This window comes from Pseudorca crassidens, chromosome 15 (assembly GCF_039906515.1).
Source record: "Pseudorca crassidens isolate mPseCra1 chromosome 15, mPseCra1.hap1, whole genome shotgun sequence".
Lineage (NCBI taxonomy): Eukaryota > Metazoa > Chordata > Mammalia > Artiodactyla > Delphinidae > Pseudorca > Pseudorca crassidens.
In genome coordinates, this window is record NC_090310.1 from 6,151,436 (window position 1) to 6,173,239 (window position 21,804).

Below are 21,804 nucleotides of genomic sequence, written 5' to 3' on the forward strand. Positions count from 1 at the left end.
CCTATTTTATACATAGTAGCGTGTATCTGTTAATCTGAAACTTTTGATTTCTCTCTCCCCTGCCCCCACCACCATCCCCTTTTGGTAAGTTTGTTTTTGTGTCTGTGAGTCTATTTCTGTTTTGTAAATAAGTTCATTTATATCATTTTTTAAGATTCTACATATAGGTGATATCATATGATACTTGTCTTTGGTTTACTCCACTTAATACGATAATCTCTAGGTCCCTCCATGTTGCTGCAAATGGCATAATTTCATTCTTTTTTATGGGTAATCATTCCAGTGACTGTAACTACCACACCTTCTTTATCCATTCATCTGTCGATGGACACTGGGTTGCTTCCATGTCTTGGCTATTGTAAATAGTGCTGCTGTGAACATTGGGGTACACGTATATTTTTTAATTAGAGTTTTCTCCAGATACATGCCCAGGAGTGAGATTGCAGGATCATATGATGCTCTGCGTGTTTTTTAGGAGGGATTTGGGGAGATACAAAAACTATAGCACTATCGTCACTAGCTTCTCTTGTGTCCTTTCTTGAGAGCAAGGGAAACCTTCACAAAGATATCCTGACAGACTGCCCTACATATATCCTTCGCTAGAATTATAACATGTGCCCATGCATAAATAAACCCAGGGACGAGGATGGTGTTAGACCATGATCAGCATCAAGATTCACTTCCTGGAATTAGAACAGACAGAAATTCACCGGTGGTCCCATGGTTAGGACTCCATGCTTCCACTGCAGGGGGCCTGGGTTCGATCCCTGGTCGGGGAACTAAGATCCCCCAAACTATGTGGTGTGGCAAAAAACAAACAAAACAAAACAAAACAAAACAGACAAGGAAGAGCACATAGGCACATAAGTGGTGAGAAACTGAATCTGAATGGGGCTCTGCCTGAAAGAAGCAAGGCAGCAGCAGTGGACACGGCGACAGATTTGAGTATAAAACTAAGAGTGTTAAGAGCACCATTTTCCCAAATTGACAGCAATTCATAGAAATATATTTTACATCATTACTCTGCATACACATACACACATATTCATGTAACAAACAAGTTTCACGAGACAATACTTACTATACAAGAAAATGAAACCTAGTAAATCCCAACCATAATTTTATTAATATTTAAATACAATATACAAAAAGTGCCTAAGAACGTACAAAAACAAAATTTCGTAACGATTGTACTTAATGTGATGGGTGTGCTTGTCTGTTCATGAGTTCGTTCCAGTCAGGCACACATGAAGATAAGGCAACACGCATGTCAGGTGCACTGTTGAGCTGATTTCTTTTCTTTGTTTTTAATCGTGTCAAGAGCGAAAATCCTAGTTCACACAAATAGGTAGATGTGAATGGTAATAATAGCGATATACTCTTTCTACTTAGCAGTGGAAATTCATCTTTAATCTTAATCCAAAGTGCTGATAAACTTAATGTCCTATAATAATTCCTCAGTGTGAATGACGAACTGAGCTGCAGTAATTCATTCTCTTCTTCAGGCACCAAGTGTAACTCAATTATTGATTCTGGGGTTTGATAAGCAAATGGATCTTTCATCCAAACAGCTTCCTTTAACAATGCAAATTTCTCTTCTCTAAAGTAAGGATTGAAGATTTGAGACAAAGAAGTGAGATGTACTAATATCTCTAATTTTATTTCTCTTAAGCAGTCTTCATGAATAACGTTCTCTTCAATGTGTTGCAACAGCGTTGGGAACATGTAGTAGCTGGGGCGATTACTTTTAAGTCTTACCTGCCATAACAATAATGCCTTTTGGAATCCTTGAACGTGTTCAAGATATTGAAATATATCATTGTTTTTCCCTTGTAGCTTCGAATTTAATTCATTTTAAATGCCAAAAATGTCACTTAAATACGCCAATTTTGTTACCCAAATGTCATCTTCAAAAATATTTGCCAAATGCGATTGCTTTTCAATGAGAAAAATGTAAATCTCATTCCTGAGTTCGTATACTCTGCTCAATACTTTTCCTTGAGACAACCAACGAACTTCTGTATGAAACAATAAGTGGGTATGGTTCACTCCAATCTCTGAACACAGTATTTCAAGAAGTCGGCTATTCGATGAGCTTCCTTTAATAAAATTAACAATTTTCACTGCATGTTTCAATACCTCCATTAGGCTCGGTGGAATTTCTTTGGATACCAAAGCTTCTCGGTGAATAAAACAATGATTCCAAAGACAGTTGTTATGGGTGGCTTCTAACAATTTTTCAATAACTCTGCTATGTTTCCCAGTCATATTTGCTGCTCCATCACTTGAAATTCCTTTACCATTTTTCCAGCTTAATTTATGTTGACCAACAATGCACTTTTCTAATTCAGTGAATCAATCTAATCCAGTTATATGTGAATTTAAATTTAAACAACACAACAGATCTTCTATAAAATCATCTTGCCACACATACCTGACATATACCAAGAGTGTGGGACAACTTGCAATATCAGTGCTCTCATCAAGTTGGCTTGCAAAATCTATACCAGACTGTAGCCGTGTCATAAGCATTGCTTCTAAATGTTTTGCAATAGTACAGATTCGACGAGATATTGTATTATCACTAAGAGGTATAGTTCTTAATTTATCAGCTGATTTATCATCAAAGATGGTACGTACCATATCCATACATGCTGGGAGAATAATTTTTCAGCAGCTGTGTGAGCCATTTTCTCTTTTGCCACTCGATATGCCACTAAATATGATGATATTAAGGCTCTCTCATTCATAGTTGTGTAACGACTAAGAAATTGGGCTGATAACTCTAGGCTATTTCTTTCTGTTTGAAAACGGTCTTCCTCATCTTCTTCCTCTTCCTCCTCCGCTTTCACGATCACTGCGCCTTCCATCTCCTGGGTAGCCTGGGGAGACAAATCTGTAGCATTGCCTGATTCAGCAGTCATTGTTCGGGTTCAAAGAACTGGCTCACTTGATCCAAACAGGGTCTGTCTGCAGGACTTTCCTTTTTGTCCTAGATGTTTTATGAGATCAGTTTTTGCTGTCCTGCAGGGTAGAAAAATTTAATAGCAGTATTAAAAGGTTAACACAGTGTTGCTATGCTGCTTACACCTCATCCATGAAGACAAGTCACTAAATCCAATGACGTGACACAGTAAATGCGGAGTAACTGCCATTCATGTTAGCTGTGTACCAGGCAGATTCGGTACATTACATGCACAGCTCATTTAAGTCTCATGGAAGCCTAATGAAGCACACAATTATTATTCCTATTTTAAAAGCTGAGAAAGATTAAATAATGTGTCTAACAACATAGTGTAGTGGATCCAGTACTCAAACCCAAGTCTGAAGTCCAGGGTCCTAACTATGCTGCTACACTGCCATCTAGATACTCTTAAAAAGTGATCACCAAAGTACGGTGTACAAGACCACCCATTGGGGCACAGGGGAAAACAATGAAAACTTGTATTTATTTTTTAAAAACACTGAAACCCATTTAAGCTTTCCTGATAGCCACCTTATAGCATTTATATTCTGTCATCATTTGTGTTGCCATTCTTATTTTCATCTTCCAACTATTTTATTTTCTTTGCTCATTTCCCTTCATTTTTAGTGATATATTGTCTGAAAATCTCATTCTTTCTTAGGTATTTTAAGATCAAGGAAAAGGAATCTTGGTTTTTGACATCTCATCAAAGATTTAAAGGTGGGGTATGGGGAATAACACATTCCTAGAGGCCTTCCCTACCACTGGCAGTATGAATCAAAATGAAGTGACTCCAAGGGAGTGAAACTCAAGATACGGGGCTGAGGTCAGGACATGGACAGGCCCTTCTGGAGTGTTTTCCTGCCCATGTTCTAGGCAAGTAGCAGTAGAAAGACTGGGTTTTATATTGCATTTCTTGAATGATTCCAGCACTCAATCATCACTTGACCTTAAGCTCACTGGCTGTCTCCAGTTTGGTATGCAATATTTTGATAGTTCTTACCCTGAAATTTAATTTTTAATGCTTTCATGCCATATTTCAACTAGACTACTCCTCAAGAATAAAGACTGTCTTTTACTTTGTGGCCCTTAAGTCACATGACATAGTTCGTTGCAACCAGGAGATATTTTAAAAAACATTTGTTTGAATGCATGCAATGTCAACATTTTTTGCCCATTTGGAGAAAGTTCAACAAATTCATTATAGGCCGGGTATTTCAATACTTGGAAGGGCATGTCATTTAGAAATTAAGAGATGCTACTCTACTGCAACTGTCAGGTTACTTCTGAAGCATCTGAGTAAGATGGGAGGAATACTATAGCAGCACAGGTTTAAAATACATAAGTAAATAATGTGTCCATGGGTAAGTTACCTACGTCTCCCATTACACTATGTAACCAACCTATTTCTCCAGCAAGTAGTAAGGAGGTTTCATTGATCTGCTTACAAGGTATTCTCCACAACTTATTTATTGATTGCAAATGATCTGTGTAGCACAGTCCTGTATAAGTGTTTTCTTTGGTCCTCTGCCACTTAACAGCCTCTCTCAATGACAGCGTCTTTGTGTATACTGGTGGCATTTCAGGAAATGGCGATGGGGCATTAAGTTTGGCCTAGCTGCATTTTTCAGTTAATTTCCCTCTATCAGTGAATGTCCAAGTTGGAAGGGCCCTCTGAGATATGCAGTCTAGTTTACCTTACTTAGGATAAATTTGAGACTTAGTGTTTTGTCTAAGAGCATCCTGCTAATCAGTGGCAGAGAGGGTGCCAGTGACCAATGGGCAAGTGGCCCAGCGATCTGCTCTTGCCGCCGCACCACGGCAGACACCCCTCACTACTCAGCCCTCTGAGTCAAGCACAGTTGGCTTCCACAATTGAAAAATTCACCTGGTGTCTCAAATTACTCCTGTAAAAAAAGCTTTCAGGAAGCTCGGAAACTGAAAAGAAGAGGGTGAAGTGCATGTAACGTTTTCCTGCATTCAACTCACTTTATTCACTAAGCTGCAAACATTCTTTAATCACTGCCATTAATGGTGGTGAATTTGGGGGTGAGCGGATGATCTGCAAACACTTATGAGTCTTAAACTTCTTCACTAAAAAAATCAAAAACAAAACCGTGGAGCTTGGTAGCCTCTAGGGTCTTTCTCATTTTACACCTTGAGGTCCCTAGGAACCCAGGAGACAAGCTTTCACCAGAAGGAAAGCAAAGGGGGACGATCGGGGAGCACAGAAATTAGACTAGGGTCATCTGGGGTGAAAACCGAGGACGAGGCGTTGTAGGTGGGGCACGCAGGCTGCCTCCTCCCGGTCCCAGAGACATCTCATCCCAGTCCAGAAACCAGGGATCCAAGGCTGTATCTGCAGGGAGACGGCGCTTCCTACTGCCAAGGCTGGGACGAAGGACAGGGACACGGACCCTCCACCCCGTCTGGGGACGGTCGTGGCGAGGGGGATCGCGGAACACGGCCGTACACATCCACCTGCGCCCCCGCCCATCCTCCCCGGCTGAAACCCCGTTTCATCGTGAACCCCGGAGAAGCCTGGGGTGCTGGGATAGAAAAGGGAGGTGAGTCTGGGGACCAAAAGACAGTGGACTTGGACCCAGGCGCTCCGCTCGCCAGAACCCAGAGTGTCACAAAAGCCGGAAGTGCGTCAACATCCGCTTTCCGGGCCTGTGCTGCGCGCGCGCGTGTGTGTGTGTGTGTGTGTGTGTGTGTGTGTGTGTGTGTGTGTGTCTGTGTGTCTGTGTGTGTGTGTGTGTGTGTGTTACAAATACGTATTAGGGAGCCAGACATCTGAGCTAGACACAGATGCACCACTGTCATAGTTTGCTCACCTCTGCTGTAGAAATGCAACACTCTGCTGAGAGCTACAACCTGTGGGGCAACTCAGGAAAGAACCTCAAACTTATAGCTATCCTAGAACATTAGAAGAGCTTGAAATGGTGCCCAATTCTTGAGCTTGTTTTACAGAACAGCAGGTAAAGGAACAACTTGTTTAAAAAACCCTCTGCTGGGCTTCCCTGGTGGCGCAGTGGTTGAGAGTCCGCCTGCCGATGCAGGGGACGCGGGTTTGTGCCCCGGTCCGGGAAGATCCCACATGCTGCGGAGCGCCTGGGCCTGTAAGCCATGGCCGCTGAGGCTGCGCATCCGGAGCCTGTGCTCTGCAACGGGAGAGGCCACAACAGTGAGAGGCCTGCGTACCGCAAAAAAAAAATAATAATAAAATAAAATAAAAAACCCTCTGCCTTCACTGAACAAGCTCGCTTAAATTATTTTTTTCAAGTTACACACCCTCCAAGCTTCTTGTAGCCTAGATGATATACCACGAGATTCCTCAACTACCCCTATAGATAACACCTCTGTCATATGAGTGGCTACAGTAACAGGGACTAAAGCTGTTTTTCAGAAACTTGGAGTCAGCTCTTGTCCAGTTCAAGCTGGCTAAGACTGGTTGGGACCACTGATCCTAAAACTCAGCCTGTGCAGGTGTCTGACGAATGAACTTTTGACATCAGAGGGCCAAAAACTCGAAGCTCAGATCATGCTAAGTGCCTGCATTTTTGAACATGCATCCCATTAAGAAGCCTGTAACTCAGATATGCCTTTGCAGAACACTGATTACCTCACCTTTCCCCAACCTCCTATCACCTTACCCCACACTTAAGACCAACCTGCTTCTTTATCCAATAAAAATCTCAAGTCCCTCACCTTCAGGGAGGTGGATCTGAGATTTGTTCTCCTACCTCCTCACTTGGCTTCCGTCTTAATAAACTCTGCTGCCAACCTCAGTCTCTCAGTGTTTGGCTTGCTGCCCATTGGGCAAACGAACCTGGTTCATAACAAGTTGTTAATGACAAGCAGGAAGTAATGTGTCATCTGTTGTCCCAGGGATTGCAACAGGAACAATGGACATCACCAGGAGGTATAGTTCTGTTCAACACAAAAAAAAACTTTCTAACTGGAGCTGTCCAACAAGCAATTGACCAAGCAGTGCATTTTTTTTTTTTTAAGCAGTGCATTTCCTATCCGTGATGCTCACTCCATTGTGACAGAGATACTATAGACTAGAGAGATTGTGTCATAGTAGGAAGTTGCTGTAGGTTCATGAGATACTCAAGGAGAGAAAGGGAAGGCATATCAGAATCTCCCAGAGGCTTATGTAATTTGAAAAAGCATGGAGAATGTCACACTTGATTTTTCTTATATTTAACTGTAAATGTCAAATATCATTAAAGGGTAAATATCTGATTTGTGAGCTTAAACAAAGGAGTAGTACCTAAAGTCCCTTCCAATCACTGTTTTGATTCTTTAGTCGACTTGCCAGTCCCTGGCGGACCTAGTCCCACCACAAGACATCACATTCTCTAAGGATGCAGGAGGTCCTAATGCCCTAGGGGCTTCTGTGCTAGCCCTGGGCCTGCCTGTCCACGTGCACCGTGCTTTACCCATCCCTCCTTCTGCAGAGTCCCGTCTTTCCACCAGGAACACAGCTCTTTCCCAGTCTCTCTTCCACTCCAACTTGCTCAATGCCCCCACCTTCCCCCAAGAACCGTATTATGTTTCGATCCTATGATTTTCTGAGGTTCTCATATAACCGAAGCGCCTTCAACCCTGGCTGTAATCAGCGTATTTTGTACCCCTGTGCTAGTTCCCGAACGGCTGACTCATGGAGGTCGGACCACTAGGTTGGATATTTCGTCCTCATCCCCGACACGCACGCCCGCGGAAGAGCCACCACCCCGTGGGGAGTCTCGAAGGTTGGCTGCAGCCAGGGAAGGGAGAGCGGGGCCGCCTTCCCAAGTCCGGGGCTGTCGCGGTCACTACCGATGTACTGGCTACAGAGCGGCCAGCGAGGGTCAGCAGGGAGGGTGAGACCGGCAGAAGGACGTGGATGGAAAAGCCTCACAAACAAGACTTAGCGACTGACACCCGCTTATCCGGAGCCCGCATCCGGGGCCCTCATCCGGGGCCCGCCCTGCCCCCAGTCATCGGACTCCGCCTCCGGAAGTACCACAGAGAAGCGCCGGCCTCCGAGCAGCCTAGAGCGACCCCCGAAAGGCTGTGGTGGCCCCGTGAGCCAGGGTGTCCGCTACCGGACGGCCGACCGGCCCGCCCCTCCGCTTGGTGAGTCCCCGGAAGGCGTTCTGGGGTCGCGGTGGGTTGGCTCCTTGTTTAGCCTCCCGGGGAGGAGGAGTCTCTCGTCCCCGGCTGACTGCGGTTCCCGTCCCCAGGGGCGCGCGGGGCCGGGGTGCGAGGGCCCGTGTCTCTTCAGTCAGGGTTCGCCCCGACACCCCGCGGACGGAGGGCCCCGCCGTCAGGACCCGGTGACCGTGCCCTGCTGTGAGCTGGGTTTCTGGGGCCCGCTTCGCCCTTTTGGGACCGTGTCTTGACCTAGCAGGGAAGTGGGAGGAGGGCAGCGCCGGGCGAGGCCTTCTGAGGGCCGGGCGCGAGGGCCCTTTCTGAGGGTGTGGAAAGGGGACGGAGCGCTGCCGCGTCCTTGGGTGTGAAGGACAACCAGTCAGACCTGTTAGAGTCGCAGCCCTTCCCTGGCTTACTGTCAGGATTGTGGGAAGGGCCTTGCCACCTAGTCTGAGTTATCGAAGGGTCTGACCCCCCAGAGTGGAACTTGGTTATCAGTTGAGGCCATTCAGTAATTCAGAGGGGGCTGACAGTGTTTACCAAAAAATTCGTAGGGGCCTGCTTTTAAAAAATTACGAGTATCGGAACTAGTGTGTTTCTCTGGGTGCATACCTGAACCTTGAAAGAAGTTTGTAAATGTCAAGTATTTTCAATTTACACAGAAAATTTTAGGGTCTTAAATTGTGTTTCCTTGATTAAAAAAAATTCCACAAATTCTGGATTAGTGGAGTTCAAATAAACTGCATACTTGGACCATAAGACTTGGTTCTTAAATATTTGAACGTGAATAATGTCCATTTTTCTTCCTGCTGTTTATTTTAGGTGGTTAATCATCATTAACTATTTTCATTGTGTCTACAGTGTGCAAGATACTTTGCTAAGTCCTGAGAATGTAAAATGATGGGTTGTTTTAACTTGTTACAATAATTTCTCCTAATCTCACCCTGCAGTGATGGTCATCGTCCTCCAGAACAGGGATGGAGGAAATATCGGCCCAGGAAGCAGCAGGATCTCCAAGGGTCCAGTTTCAGCCTTTGGAGACCCACTCTGAGGGTCTGTCCCGAGAGCCTCAGTTCGTGCAGGACACCGACATGGAACAGGGACTCACTGGGGGTAAGGCAGAGAGACCACTTCCATCCAGGAGAATGGGAGTGCAGAAGGGCTCCTGGGCCTGGTATGAGAGAGGCCAGGGATTTCAATGAAAGATTGCTCCCTAGAGGGAGATCTTGAAGGGGAGGCACAGACGCAACTCAGTCCAGTCCTGATCTCTGCCCTTCTGTTGAGGTCAGCCTGTCCTTTAATAGGCCGAGTGGTCTTCGCTCACTCTGCTCTGGCTGTTTCTCCTTCATGCAACTTTCACTTCATCGCAGTTACCACATTCAGAATAATTTCTAAGAAATGCTGCTTTTGCCGCACCTTACCGCCCGTGCCTTGCTTTCACTTCCTCTTAGATTTAGGGCCTGTCCCTCCCCCTGTTCCCTTAACTTAGTTTCTTCCCTCCTTGACCTTTTGTGCTTTGCCAGCTGCCATTCTGTTGCAACTGCAGTGTTCGTGACTAATCTAATTTTGATCAAGAAAACAACCATCTAATTCCTTGGTTGAGCCCAATGTATACATATCACATATTGACCGTAAAATAACAATGTATACATATCACATGTTGACCACAAAATAACATTTTTATGTATTATAGAGAGAGGTTGATCTCTCTTGTACTGCCTTTGTCTTGTATGAAGTTTGTATGAGATCACTTGTGCCGACTGCAGTGCCTGAAATAACTTGTGTGTCAGGAACACCAGCTGAGTGCCATGGTGCGTAGAGTGCTGTGGAGCATTGTGAGAGTGTGGAAAGGAGTATGAGGAAACAGATGACCACTCCTTATTCTAGAGGGCCTTACACACTGGTTGCAGAGACAGTGCCCAGTCTCAAAAGAAAGGCTTAATGAAGTTTACAGAACAGTGTCTGGGAGAGGGTCAAAAGTCTACTGAATAACTGTGGCTCTGGATGAGCCACTGCAAATCTTTATGCTTTGCTTTGCCCATTTGCAAAACAGGTAACAGTGCTTACCCTTCTGTTAGAGGTATGTCATGTCATGGAATAATGTACAATATGAGATTTCATAATAAAATCCTGTATCACGGGTCTAAGCATGTGTAAGGAGGGCATGCAGGTGCTGAGAAGGTGCAGAACATGGTCAATACCCGATAAACGTTCGTTGGTTTTACCGTAATGTTGATGTGAGTAAGGGTCCCACTGACTCTCTCTTGTGTAAGGGAGCCCTGGGGAAGGGCTGCTCTCACTCTTGGCTCCTTTCTCCTCCCTCAGCTCCACCTGTCCCCCAGGTGCCTGCTCTTCCCCACGAGGGAAGCCCAGGAGACCAGGCAGCTGCGCTCCTAACAGCCAGGTACCAGGTGAGCTGAGGAACCCTCTGCTTTTCCTCAGGGACTATTGCTGCTGATTGAGTGTGGTCCTTTCCTCATCCCATCCATAAACCTTTCCTGAATTTTTTTTTTTTAATAGCAGACCCCAGGTTGGGTGCTGATCATCTTCAGAGACCTGGACTTCACAGAAACCACCTTTCCATCTCCCCAATACCACCAGCAAACACTTCCTTTATCCTTGGTGCTGTCATGGGCGCTTATTAGATGTTAAAGGGTTGTGGAACCTATTCCCTAGATTCTACTCTGTTCTCCCTCCTTTCCACCATAAATGCACCCTGCAGACCCTCTGCATCATCTCCTTCATTCTCTGGCCATGATGCTGTGGTGGCCTCCTTCCCCAGAGCAGCCAGGCTGTGTTATTTCAGGAGTTTGTGACATTCGAGGATGTGGCTGTGCACCTTACTCGAGAGGAATGGGGATGCCTGGACCCTGTTCAGAGGGCTCTCTACAGAGAAGTGATGTTAGAGAATTATGGGAACCTGGTCTCACTGGGTAAGGATTGCCTTTCTTATTATTCAGTTTACCGCTTAGGATTTCTTTACTTCCTTGTTTTTGAGTAGGTGTGAGGTCTCTGAGTGTGGCTCAGATCCCTGGCCGTAGAACCTCCGATTCCTCCTTCTTTAAGGTCGTCTCCTCTGGGAGTGGGTTTCCTTCGGGGGTTTCAGGAGGAGACATTCTACTCCTTAATCTCAGTTAATGTTTCTTGCTTTTGTGGGGCATCTGTTCCCTGTTGGAAAAGGGAAACTTGCTGGTGCTTTGCAAGTTCTCACTTTCCCTATCTTTTCCTTTTTTATGAGAGAGACTCTAGGGCCTCCCAACCCACAACCAGACACTTTCCTACCTGGTAATTCAGTGCCCCTGTATCTGAGAGTTTCCCATTTTTCTCAGAAGAAGAAATGCCTTTTTTTTTTTAAGATAGGCTAACGTCTTTGTTGAATAATCCCTCACCTCTTAAGATCCCTAAATTCATCTGCAAGTAGGCAAAATTTGAGAGACTTGATTTCAAGGCATGACTCACTGCGAGTACATTTCAGTGAGTCACCCAGAAGGTAATGCTGCGTAACCTCACCCGAGCTGCAGAAGTCTCAGACTTAGACCGAGTCTCTCCTTTGTCATTTGGATGGTGCAGTTGGCAGCTGAGATTAGACAGCCTGTGGTGGTGTAGAGAAGGATCAGTGGGAGTTGTCGGCATCCCCCTCGGTGTGAGCATTGCTCCTCTTTCTTTTTTTGCCTGTCTCTGCTGCTCTTTTCTTTGTTATGTATGTATGTACTTAATCATACTTTTTCTTTTCTCTTTCTCTCCCTCTCTCTCTCTTTTTTTTTTTTAACTCTTTTTTGCTTTGCCTGTGCTGGTGGCATCCAGGGTGTTGTTTTGTCTCCTTGATTACACTCAGGATTAAAGAGGTCTTCTTATCTGTGGGGAGGCAGCCTGCCCACTGGGAAGGTTTTTAGTATGTTTTCCATTCCTGGCTCTTTGATCTTCGTAGGCATACTTCTCCGCCTTCCCACCACCCGGATTCATAGTGTGAATTCCTGCCCGGCCCTGAGTCATACCCAGGCAAGTGCTTTCTCTGGAGAAACACTTGCAGTCCTTTCAGCAGGAATCTCCAAGAGATGGCCCAGGTATCGGCTTCCCATCGATAGTGCTCGTCCCCGCTCGGAAACTCCTTTTCCACGGTTATGAGATATTACACTTGATTGATGGAGTAGATGCTTCTCAGGATGCCACCACTATGTAAAATTGCAGCTCCTCAGATGACCTTTGATAAATTTCAAAGGGCCAAGGAAGCCCTCCGTTGCAACCAGAATTTTGAACCCTGAATTCTGAGCTCAATCAGAAGCCATGGTTGGTGGTCATCGACTTGTGTTCTCAGAAACCACAAAGTTCGACTCCAGCTCTTCGGTTATGATCTTTTCATGTTATTTTAGACTGTGGAACATACACTGTGTGCCCCTCCTTTTCTGTAGTGAACATGACCTGCCCCTTCTGTTGCCTAAATCTCCTGAGACCCCTGGGCCTTTCTAACGTTCTAGTCTTTTGCTTCCTTTAAATCCCTGTGGCCCCCTCCAGGGTCCTGCCTTTGTCCCGTTTATTCTTTGTGGGGCTGTACAGATTGATGCGTTTATATGACCTTTCCTGGTCAAGTGTTCCTTAGCCTTTCCTCAATGGAATGGAAAGGCTGTCTTTCCTTCAGGCTGTCAAATTGAATGTATATTCAACAACTTGTAAATTGTAAAGTGATATGTAATTGTAAATTACTGTTAATATCTAATAATTACATAATTTCCAACAGTTAACCTGTCTACTTTTTGGAGTAAAGAAACTTCTTAGTAGTTCAATCAGCCTAACAGCACAGCATACTGTTAGATTGAATTTTATCCCATTTCCTCTGTCATCTCTGCACATACACAGGACACGTATGCACAGTCACACATGCTGGGCACAATTACGTAAAAGAAGCCCTCCTACTCAACTTGTTTTTGTGACCAAGTCAGCAGCCTCTCCTTAGTAATTATTTTTTACAATCTTTAGGAGGTAATTTTCATATTTGGGGGTTCAGCAAACTCCACTTGAAATTGAAGTTTATACACTTAGTTAACTTAGCTTAATGTTTTGTGTTGTAAAATAAGGACTTTATAATTCAGTCTCTGATTTAGCAGCCCTGTTTTCCAGTTCATACCTTTTTCCCATGATAGTAGCTCTGAGTTGTATTTGTCACAGATATCAGAACTTTGGTCTTTTGGTTAAGTGCTTCCACTACACAATAATAAATATACAGAGTATGAACAGAGTAAAAGAATAAAAAAGTAGGTAAAAATTTTCATTACCACATCTAAAAAGAAGCATATACTGTTGCCAGTGAGTGAATTACTGGCTTGGGGGTCATACCCAAAGGGAAGTCGTCTGTGACTTAGTGCTGGAGATTAATAAGACTGGGAAAAAAGCTTGGATTACAATTCACATGGGGCAGTGTGGCAGGTGCCCTGTTAGGTGACAGCATTAGAAAGCTGCTTCCCAGAACTCTACTGGATGGTGAGTGAGCTGATAAATCAGGAATGTTTGGCACATACCCCTTGCTTTTTGAAGTTGATGTCGTGAGGGCAAAAATGATTTTGTATAGAATGTCTTTCACTACCACAGTTGTTCACTACTACTTAACATATCTCATTTAATCCTTACCATAACCCTGTGAGCAGGTATTATTCTGTTTTATACCCGAGGCTAAGAGGAGTTAAGTGATCCATCCAGGGACAAAGCTAGGCTATGGACTCTGATCTGACTCTGAAGCCCACGCTTTTTCACTGTTTTGTGCCTTAGGACAGTTAGTCCAACCACATATAGTGTTTTTTTATATTTTTATGGCTCTGTACTATCATGGTAATTTAAAATGGACAGACAGGCATGAGGTTATACAGTTTGGGAGCAGAAAGGGCATGGATTCAAGAAAAAGTAAAATTGTTAGAGGATACATTCCATTATAATAGGTATCTACACAGGAACAATATAGCTAAGGAGAGATTTTATTTGTGTGTTTATTAAGGACCAGGAAGAAAAGCATGCAGCTTTTAGATGGCTAAAATCTTAGCACAGCACTGGTATAGGCAACAAACAATGAGGTAAATTTTAAATGTTATTTTTAAAGATCAGATTAAGTTAAAAATCTAATTAGAAAACTGTCAAGGTTTCAATTTTAAAAATCAAAATGTTTTAATAAAAAATTAATTTTAGATAGGAAAAATTTCAAATTTCGATAGGAAAAATACATATTTTGAAAGCGTAGATTTTTGACTTAAATCTAGGAAAAAGGCATTCAGGCCAGTGGTGAGAAAACCTGCTTTAATGCTTTCTGTGACCCTTAGTATAGATTGGAAAGAATGTTAACTGTGGGTTCCATTTACCATCTGTGACTGAGCAGATATTTAAACCGATTATAATGACATTTCCATCTATAAAACAAAAAATAATGTCTGCTTCCTGGGTTGTGTCAAGGCTTAAATCAGGTTATGTGCGTAAGCACCTGGCTTGTGCTGGTTACTTACCAGCACATGTTCTTTCCGAAGGGGCAGCAAGTGGGAGCTATGGACCAGATTTCTTAATACAGACGAAGATTTCAGGAGAGTGTTCAAATTGTTTGTTCATAATGGAATTTTCTCAGATTGAATATTGCTCAGGCTGTGCCTATTACGAAGAGATTTTCATTCCTTTGACACTAAATGTTCTCTCAGGTCCCTTTTAATTAAACGTCATGATTCTAAATCTGTTGGATCCTGTCTCTCCGTGTATTGTTCTAATTACTGTTTCTCTGTTCTTTTTATTATTTTCACCTTTTGCTCCATTGTCACTATGTTGGTCTTCTGTTCTCTTTCTGTACATATTTAGAGGAAGGGATGGATTTCATTCACAATCATTATTTTTTACTAGTAGATTATTTAAAAGCCGGTTTCTGAAATAAGACTGTCTGTTTGAGCCCCAGCTTCACCAGTTATCATGACCTTGGGCAACGTTCTTAACCTCTCTGAATCTTAGTTTTCCCATTTGTAAAATTGGTACAGTAATAATTCCTATCTCATGAAGGTATGGTGAGTATTAAGTGAGTAAAAGCTTATAAAGCTCTTGGTGTGGTACTTTGCACCTACCAAATGTTTAGTGAATCTTAGCTTAATATTTTGATAATACAAGTGACTTTAAGTCTGTATCTTGAATCCCTTTCTCTCTTCTAAACTGCAGTCTTGTATCTCTAACTGCCTGCTAGGCATTCTCTATACCTTCCTACATTACCTTAAACATGTGTCTAAAATCAAACCCCTAATCCAACAAGAAGATGATCTTTTTTGTTGTGTGTAAGTGATTTAAGTGTAGATATAGAGTAACCAAAATTAATTTCAATTTTCAAATACCTAGAAACACCTTAATAAATATCTGTCAAAAGTTGCGAATTATGTTATCAGAATTCTGAGCAGAGTAGTTGCTGTGTCATGTCATACTAACTTTTTTTAAACTTGCAAAACTATTTCATTTGACATGGAGGACCTTAACTAAAATGTGTCCAAAAAGAGAATTGACTCTATGCCCAACAGGAATTCAGAAACACAGTAAATGCCTTTTTTATATCTGTTCTGATCTCCCTGCTCTTAAGCTGTCATGTGGAATCCCATAGGACAACTATTGGTTTATCATACTTTTCAGGCCCAGAGCCCTTTTTAAAACATTGATTATCTGTTGACACTTGGGCACAAAATTGGCACTCAATGAGTAGCTTTTAAATAAATGAATGAAAAGAAGTGCAAGATACAAGGTACATGGTCCCTGTTATCAAAGAGTTTATAAATCAGGTAGGGATGATAATACCTGAAAACAATTTAAAAAAATCTGTAAACTTCATTATATAGAGACATGTCAGGATAAGAAGAACACATAATACAGTTTGTAGACATTCAGTAAGTGCAGAGAAAGGCTTTTGGAGATGAGGGGCTTGAGCTAGACCTTGTATGTGTGCTACTGGAAGCTTTATGGGCTGAATACGTGTAAAAACTGCCCCTTTGATACTGTAATAGTTCTGCCCCACCTCAGAAGCAGACTGCCTCTTGCTTTTGCTTTAAAAGAGATGAGATAAAAAAAAAATAAAATAAAAAAATAAAAGAGATGAGATCCTAGCAGTCCATTATGCAAGCCAGAGAAAGACCATTTTGTGTGAAAATGCACTTTTATTGCATCTTCCTCACTGTATCATATTAGTGTAAGTTATTTATATCTGTCTCTGCAGTTAGAGTGTAAGGTCCTTGAGGGGATGGACCTTATCTGCTTGGGCTCTTTATCTCCTACATACTTTGCATATAGGAGGCACTCCATAAATGTTTGTTGAATAAACAAGAGTATAAGCTCCTAAGGGGTAAGGATGTGTCATATTATTTGTTTCCTCATGTGCCCTGAAATGAATTGTTTCTTGAGATTGGTCCTTGGAATATTTTTTCAGCCTTCACTGATTCTATTGCTACAGTTTAGCTCACCGCACAACAGGTGCTTGAGAATTCACCTTTCTCCAGTCCAGCAGAGTTATATTTTGATGACCTCCATTTTGACCAGGTCTAATACTTGTAGGCCAGGTCTAATACAAAGAGTAATCTGTAGGCAACAGATGAGGAGTGATAATGATAATTTCTGTGAAGACAGGTACACACTCACGCCACATTCCCTGAGTGTGTGTAAATGAATACTTATGCTCCCAAAAGTCATCAACTTGCCCCTTAGCATACCTCTTTCTAGAGCACAAATATGAACTCCTTGTAGAAGGTCTTTGGCCTTCTCACTCTCCAGGCCTTCCTAATGTCTTCTAAGAATTTACTTTCTTTCTCCATTAGCCATTATTAAGAGAAAAAGTGGCTGGTGTAGTATCTGGGGATAAATTGCCACATCCCATTTCCTTCTCTGTGAGCAGGATTTCCAATTTCCAAGCCTGATGGGATCTCCCAGCTGGAACAAGATCTACAGGTCTTTGATCTGGAAACTAAGAATAGAGAAGTCTTAAGAGATGACTGCTCAGGTGAGTAAGGCAGAATCAATCAGATAAATTAGCAGGGAAGTAAAGTCTAGTTGTTGAGCCAAGCTGTAGTTGCTTTGGCAGTCAATGAAGAGCTCTGTCTGTATCCCAGAACGGAGAGCTCTTTCCTTTTCCGTTCAGTTTTGATGAACTCTTACTTTGTCCCTTATCCATAAGTTGTACTAGGTCCCTATTCAAGTTGCTTATCTATGATTCTGTTGAACTAGTTCCCTGTTATCTCCATTGAAACACCTTAATTGGTTATCTTCTTACTCTGCTGAACCTGCCCTCTATTTCTCCCACACCTTGGACCACTTGGATCCTACCTCACTGCTCCTATTCATGCCCTTGCATCTGCTGTTGAGATTTTGTTCCTGTGTTTCAGAGTAAATAAACTTCTCTTACCCTGGTAGATTGTAGATTATTTAGTTTTCTCTTCTCTAAGTTTTGTTTTTCTAAGCACAGGGTACAGATTACATTTGCATTTTCTATTTATATATTGAATCAGATGGAGAGACCAGAGAAGAAAACAAGCTGTTGATTCCTAAGCAGAAAATTCCAGAAGAAGTACATTCATACAAAGTGAGAGTAGGAAGACTCAAAAAGGATATTGCCCAAGTTCCTGAGACTAGAGAAGTGTATAAGACTGAGGACAGATTAGAAAGGCTTCAGGAAATCTTAAGGAAATTTCTCTTCCTGGAGAGAGAGTTTAGGCAAATAACAATCAGTAAGAAAACCTTCACCAGTGAGAAGAACAGTGAATGTAATGAACCTGAAAAAAGCTTCAGTCTGGACTCAACTCTTGATGCAGATCAGAGAGTTCTTAGAATACAGAATGTTGATGACATTGATAAGTATGACATGAGCCTCAACCAGAATTCAGCTGGTAAACATGAGCAAATAAATCTAACACAGGATTTTCAGAGTAATGAGTATAAGGAAAGTTTAATGGAACTCTCCCACCTTAATAAATGGGAGAGCATTCCTGCCACTGAGAAATCCTATAAATGTGATGCATGTGAGAAAATCTTCCATCAGAACTCAGCCCTTTCTAGACATCAGAGAATTCATACTAGGGAGAAACCCTACAAATGTAAAGAATGTGAAAAATCTTTCAGTCAGAGTTCAAGTCTTAGTCGACATAAAAGAATACACACTAGAGAAAAACCCTATAAATGTGAAGCATCTGATAAATCCTGTGAGGCGTCTGACAAATCCTGTAGTCAGAGCTCAGACATAATTCAGCATAAGAGGATTCACACTAGAGCAAAATCTTATAAATGTAGCAGTTGTGAAAGAGTCTTCAGTCGTAGTGTACACCTCACTCAACATCAGAGAGTTCACAGAGAGATGCCTTGTAAGTGTACTGTGTGTGGCAGTGACTTCTGTCATACCTCACACTTAGCTGAACATCAGAAGGTCCATTGTGAAGAGAAGTCCTATGAATACAACGAATGTGGGTTGACCTTTATTAAGCATCAAGGAATTCGTCTCAGAGAAAAGCCCTATACATGTAATGAATGTGGAAAAGACTTTAGATTGAATTCCCATCTTATTCAGCATCAAAGAATTCACACAGGAGAGAAACCACATGAATGTAATGAATGTGGAAAAGCTTTCAGTCAAACCTCATGCCTTATTCAGCATCACAAAATTCATAGGAAAGAGAAATCCTATGAGTGTAATGATTATCAGGATAATTTCAACCATAGCTCAGATCTTGTCCTGCAACAGGAAGTCCTCACCAGAGAAAAAGCCTTTGATTGTGATGTGTGGGAAAAGAACCTCAGTCAGAGAGCACACCTCGTCCACCATCAAGGAATTCATACCAAAGAGAAACCTTGTGAATGTAATGAACGTGGGGAGACATTTAGTCAAGTTCAGGCCTCATTCAGCATCTGAGAGTTCACACCAGTTCATGTGTGTCCTGAATGTGGTAAAGGATTTGGTCCCAGCTCAACCTTTGTTCATCATTGGGGAATTCACACCAGAGAGAAGCCTTCTGAATGTGACGAACGTTGGAAAGCTATTAGTCCGTGTTAAACGCTTTACACCTGCGAACCCATATCAATGAGAAAACCTACAAATACATTGAAGGTGGTAGATGCTTCATGCTATTTTCATACCTTAGTCACCATTGGAGAATTCATACTGGAATAAAATTCTATAAATGTGATGCATGTGAGAATATCTTCCATCAGAGCTCAGCCCTTTCTAGACATCAGAGAATTCATACTAGAGAGAAACTCTACATATGTAAAGAATGTGAAAAATCTTTCAGTCAGAATTCAAGTCTTAGTTGACATAAAAGAATACACGCTAGAGAGAAACCCTATAAACGTGAAAAAGCCTTCAGTCAAAGAAACTACATGGTGAGCATCAAATTCATTTCATGCCGAATACCTATGAATGTAATAAATGTGTATGTGTGGGAGGATTCAGCCATATGCCAACCCTCATTCAGCAAAGAATTCATACCCAAGAGAAGTCATTTGGGTATATAGTAAATGACAAGTCTAGGAGTTCAAGTCTTTTTTCATCATCAGAATATCCACACCAGACAGGAATTTGATATAATGCAAGTGGAAACATTTAGCACCGTATTTCAGGCTTTATTCAACATCAAAATATTGAAGGGAAAATTATTATTTGCATATGAAATCGTTAATATATAGTCCCAGTCTTTTTCATTGCAGAAGAATCTAGTCAGAGGAGTGACTTGGTGAATGCAGTTCTGTTTTCTCGTGGCATTCTTTTATTTAATAGATGTTATAAGTAGGTATGTATGCTTTATTTATGGAACTCATTTAAGCTATTTTTATTTTTATTTTTATTTTTTTTTGTGGTACGCGGGCCTCTCACTGTTGTGGCCTCTCCCGTTGTGGAGCACAGGCTCCGGACGCACAGGCTCAGCAGCCATGGCTCATGGGCCCAGCCGCTCTGCGGCATGTGGGATCTTCCGGACTGGGGCACGAACCCGTATCCCCTGCATCGGCAGGCGGACTCTCAACCACTGTGCCACCAGGGAAGCCCCTAAGCTATTTTTATTTTAATGTGGCCTATAAACATTTTTATTTTTCCTGAAGTTGGTTCTTATTGTTCACAGCTTCCCTAAGATAAATTGATACACCAATGTTAAAACATGTCAACTTCTGGAAAGTTTCTCATTTAGCTTTTTCTACTGTTCTCAGTCAAAGTTCTCTCCAAAACAGACTCTTAGGCCTGCTGTTTTCTGAGGACCCTATTTCTTTCCAGCCGTAACATTTGGATTCCTGTTGATTTCTCCATTCTCTTAAGCACCTTCAATGATGGTTTCCTAGTTTTAAGCTTTACACCAGCAGGTATGCCACCCCTACTTGCCTTTTTGGTGTCTTCTCTCCTAATGCAAATTATCTTCCTTTAAAAGAAATGGATTTACACACCCTGTCCATCCATGAGTATGAAGGATTCTGTTTCCCCTGAGTTTGTGGCAGGCAGCTAAACATTTTCAAGTGACACCCAAATTCTTAGCTGTGTTAGCATTCACAGCCTTCTAAAAGAGATGAAAAAGACCTTAGGAAGCCAACAAGACTGGTGGTAGCCTAGCTATATTCAGCGCCTATTCTGCATGTCTAAGTTCAGAATTATTTTATATATGTCCATTGAAGGCCAGCAGAATGCTCAAGTCTGCTTTTGATAGGGTAAAACGTAAAGAACATATACTAAAATCAGAGATGTTCGTAAGGGAATGCTGCCTTCCATCAAAGGTATTGCTGTTCTTGTGTAATATTTTTATAGTATATTTCAAGAATGGCAGATATGCCTGTAAAATCTAACCATTACAGTTTTTCATTACCCGCTTTTAATTGTTTACACATCATCATATTTTTTGTATTTTACTAGAGTCTACAGGCCATATAAAATAACATTTTTTTTTGATTGATGAAACTGAGCACAGATGTTGGCTCCAGAGTTCAGTGTCACTGTCATAACACCTAGCAAGAGTTCATGATTCTTTAGATGATGTCAAAGCATTCTATTGCATTTTTCCATCTTAAGCGTCAACATATTTTGTGAATAAGACAGTGTTATTTAAAATTCTAGTCGTCGTTCCGGCGATTGAGGCTTTCATAATTCATATGTTAAAATATTCTCTAGGGATCCTTAACAAATATATAAAAATTCATTGCTTACTCTGTAAGCCTCTTATGGCTAATAACCTCTAGGGTAGTTCTACCACAGTATTTTACCTCTTAGCCATCAGCAAGCATAGGATCTCATCAGGGCACGGTAGGGACCTAAATGAATGATCTAAATGTAAAAGCATATGAAAAATGCATGTTTTCGTTTTCCTGTCTATGACCATATATACCCTACGGATAGAGAACACGGGTAATCACCTCCAGTGATTATGAAACAGAGGATTAAGTAATCTCTAAATAGCAGAAAATGTAAAAAATCACATGTATGCATTTGGTTTAGGAATGTGCTTTTGTACTTCCACTTGAATAAAGGTGTGTTTGGTACTCTGAGAATCTGTTTCAAATAAAATCTGAAGTCCTCAGCCAGAAGCATTTGGGAATCTTAGAATCACCTTCCTGGCTGCAACTCAGTTCCTTCTAGAAACCTGCTTTACAGCGGGAATAAATCACTCTCCTTCGTACAGGTACAAAGCTTGCTCTTCCACAGACCTCTGCAATAAAGTCAGTGTTTACAATTTAAAGGGTTATTCGGTTGG

At 42.0% G+C, this 21,804-nt stretch overlaps 2 protein-coding genes across 5 annotated transcripts in view; both read left to right on the forward strand.

The window, feature by feature from the left end:
* The first annotated feature begins 7,957 nt into the window (after positions 1-7,957).
* Positions 7,958-21,601, forward strand: ZNF655 (zinc finger protein 655). Of its 4 annotated transcripts, XM_067705649.1 has the most exons (5): positions 7,958-8,092; positions 9,058-9,220; positions 10,433-10,518; positions 10,914-11,040; positions 12,036-12,846. In XM_067705649.1, exons 2-5 carry the CDS (start codon positions 9,085-9,087, stop codon positions 12,230-12,232), a joined length of 546 nt encoding a protein of 181 aa, XP_067561750.1. In that variant the 5' UTR covers positions 7,958-8,092; positions 9,058-9,084; the 3' UTR covers positions 12,233-12,846. The 4 variants fall into 4 exon arrangements, with proteins under 4 accessions (XP_067561750.1, XP_067561748.1, XP_067561749.1 ...); XM_067705647.1 differs by lacking the exons at positions 10,433-10,518; positions 10,914-11,040; positions 12,036-12,846 and adding exons at positions 16,986-17,090; positions 17,596-21,601; XM_067705648.1 differs by lacking the exons at positions 10,433-10,518; positions 10,914-11,040; positions 12,036-12,846 and adding an exon at positions 17,596-21,601.
* TMEM225B (transmembrane protein 225B) overlaps positions 9,082-21,804 on the forward strand; it is a 44,599-nt gene continuing 31,876 nt past the window's right edge. The window contains exon 1 of the mRNA XM_067705677.1: positions 9,082-9,220. The gene's annotated coding sequence lies outside the window, so the exon portion shown is untranslated. The remainder of the gene's footprint in view (positions 9,221-21,804) is intronic.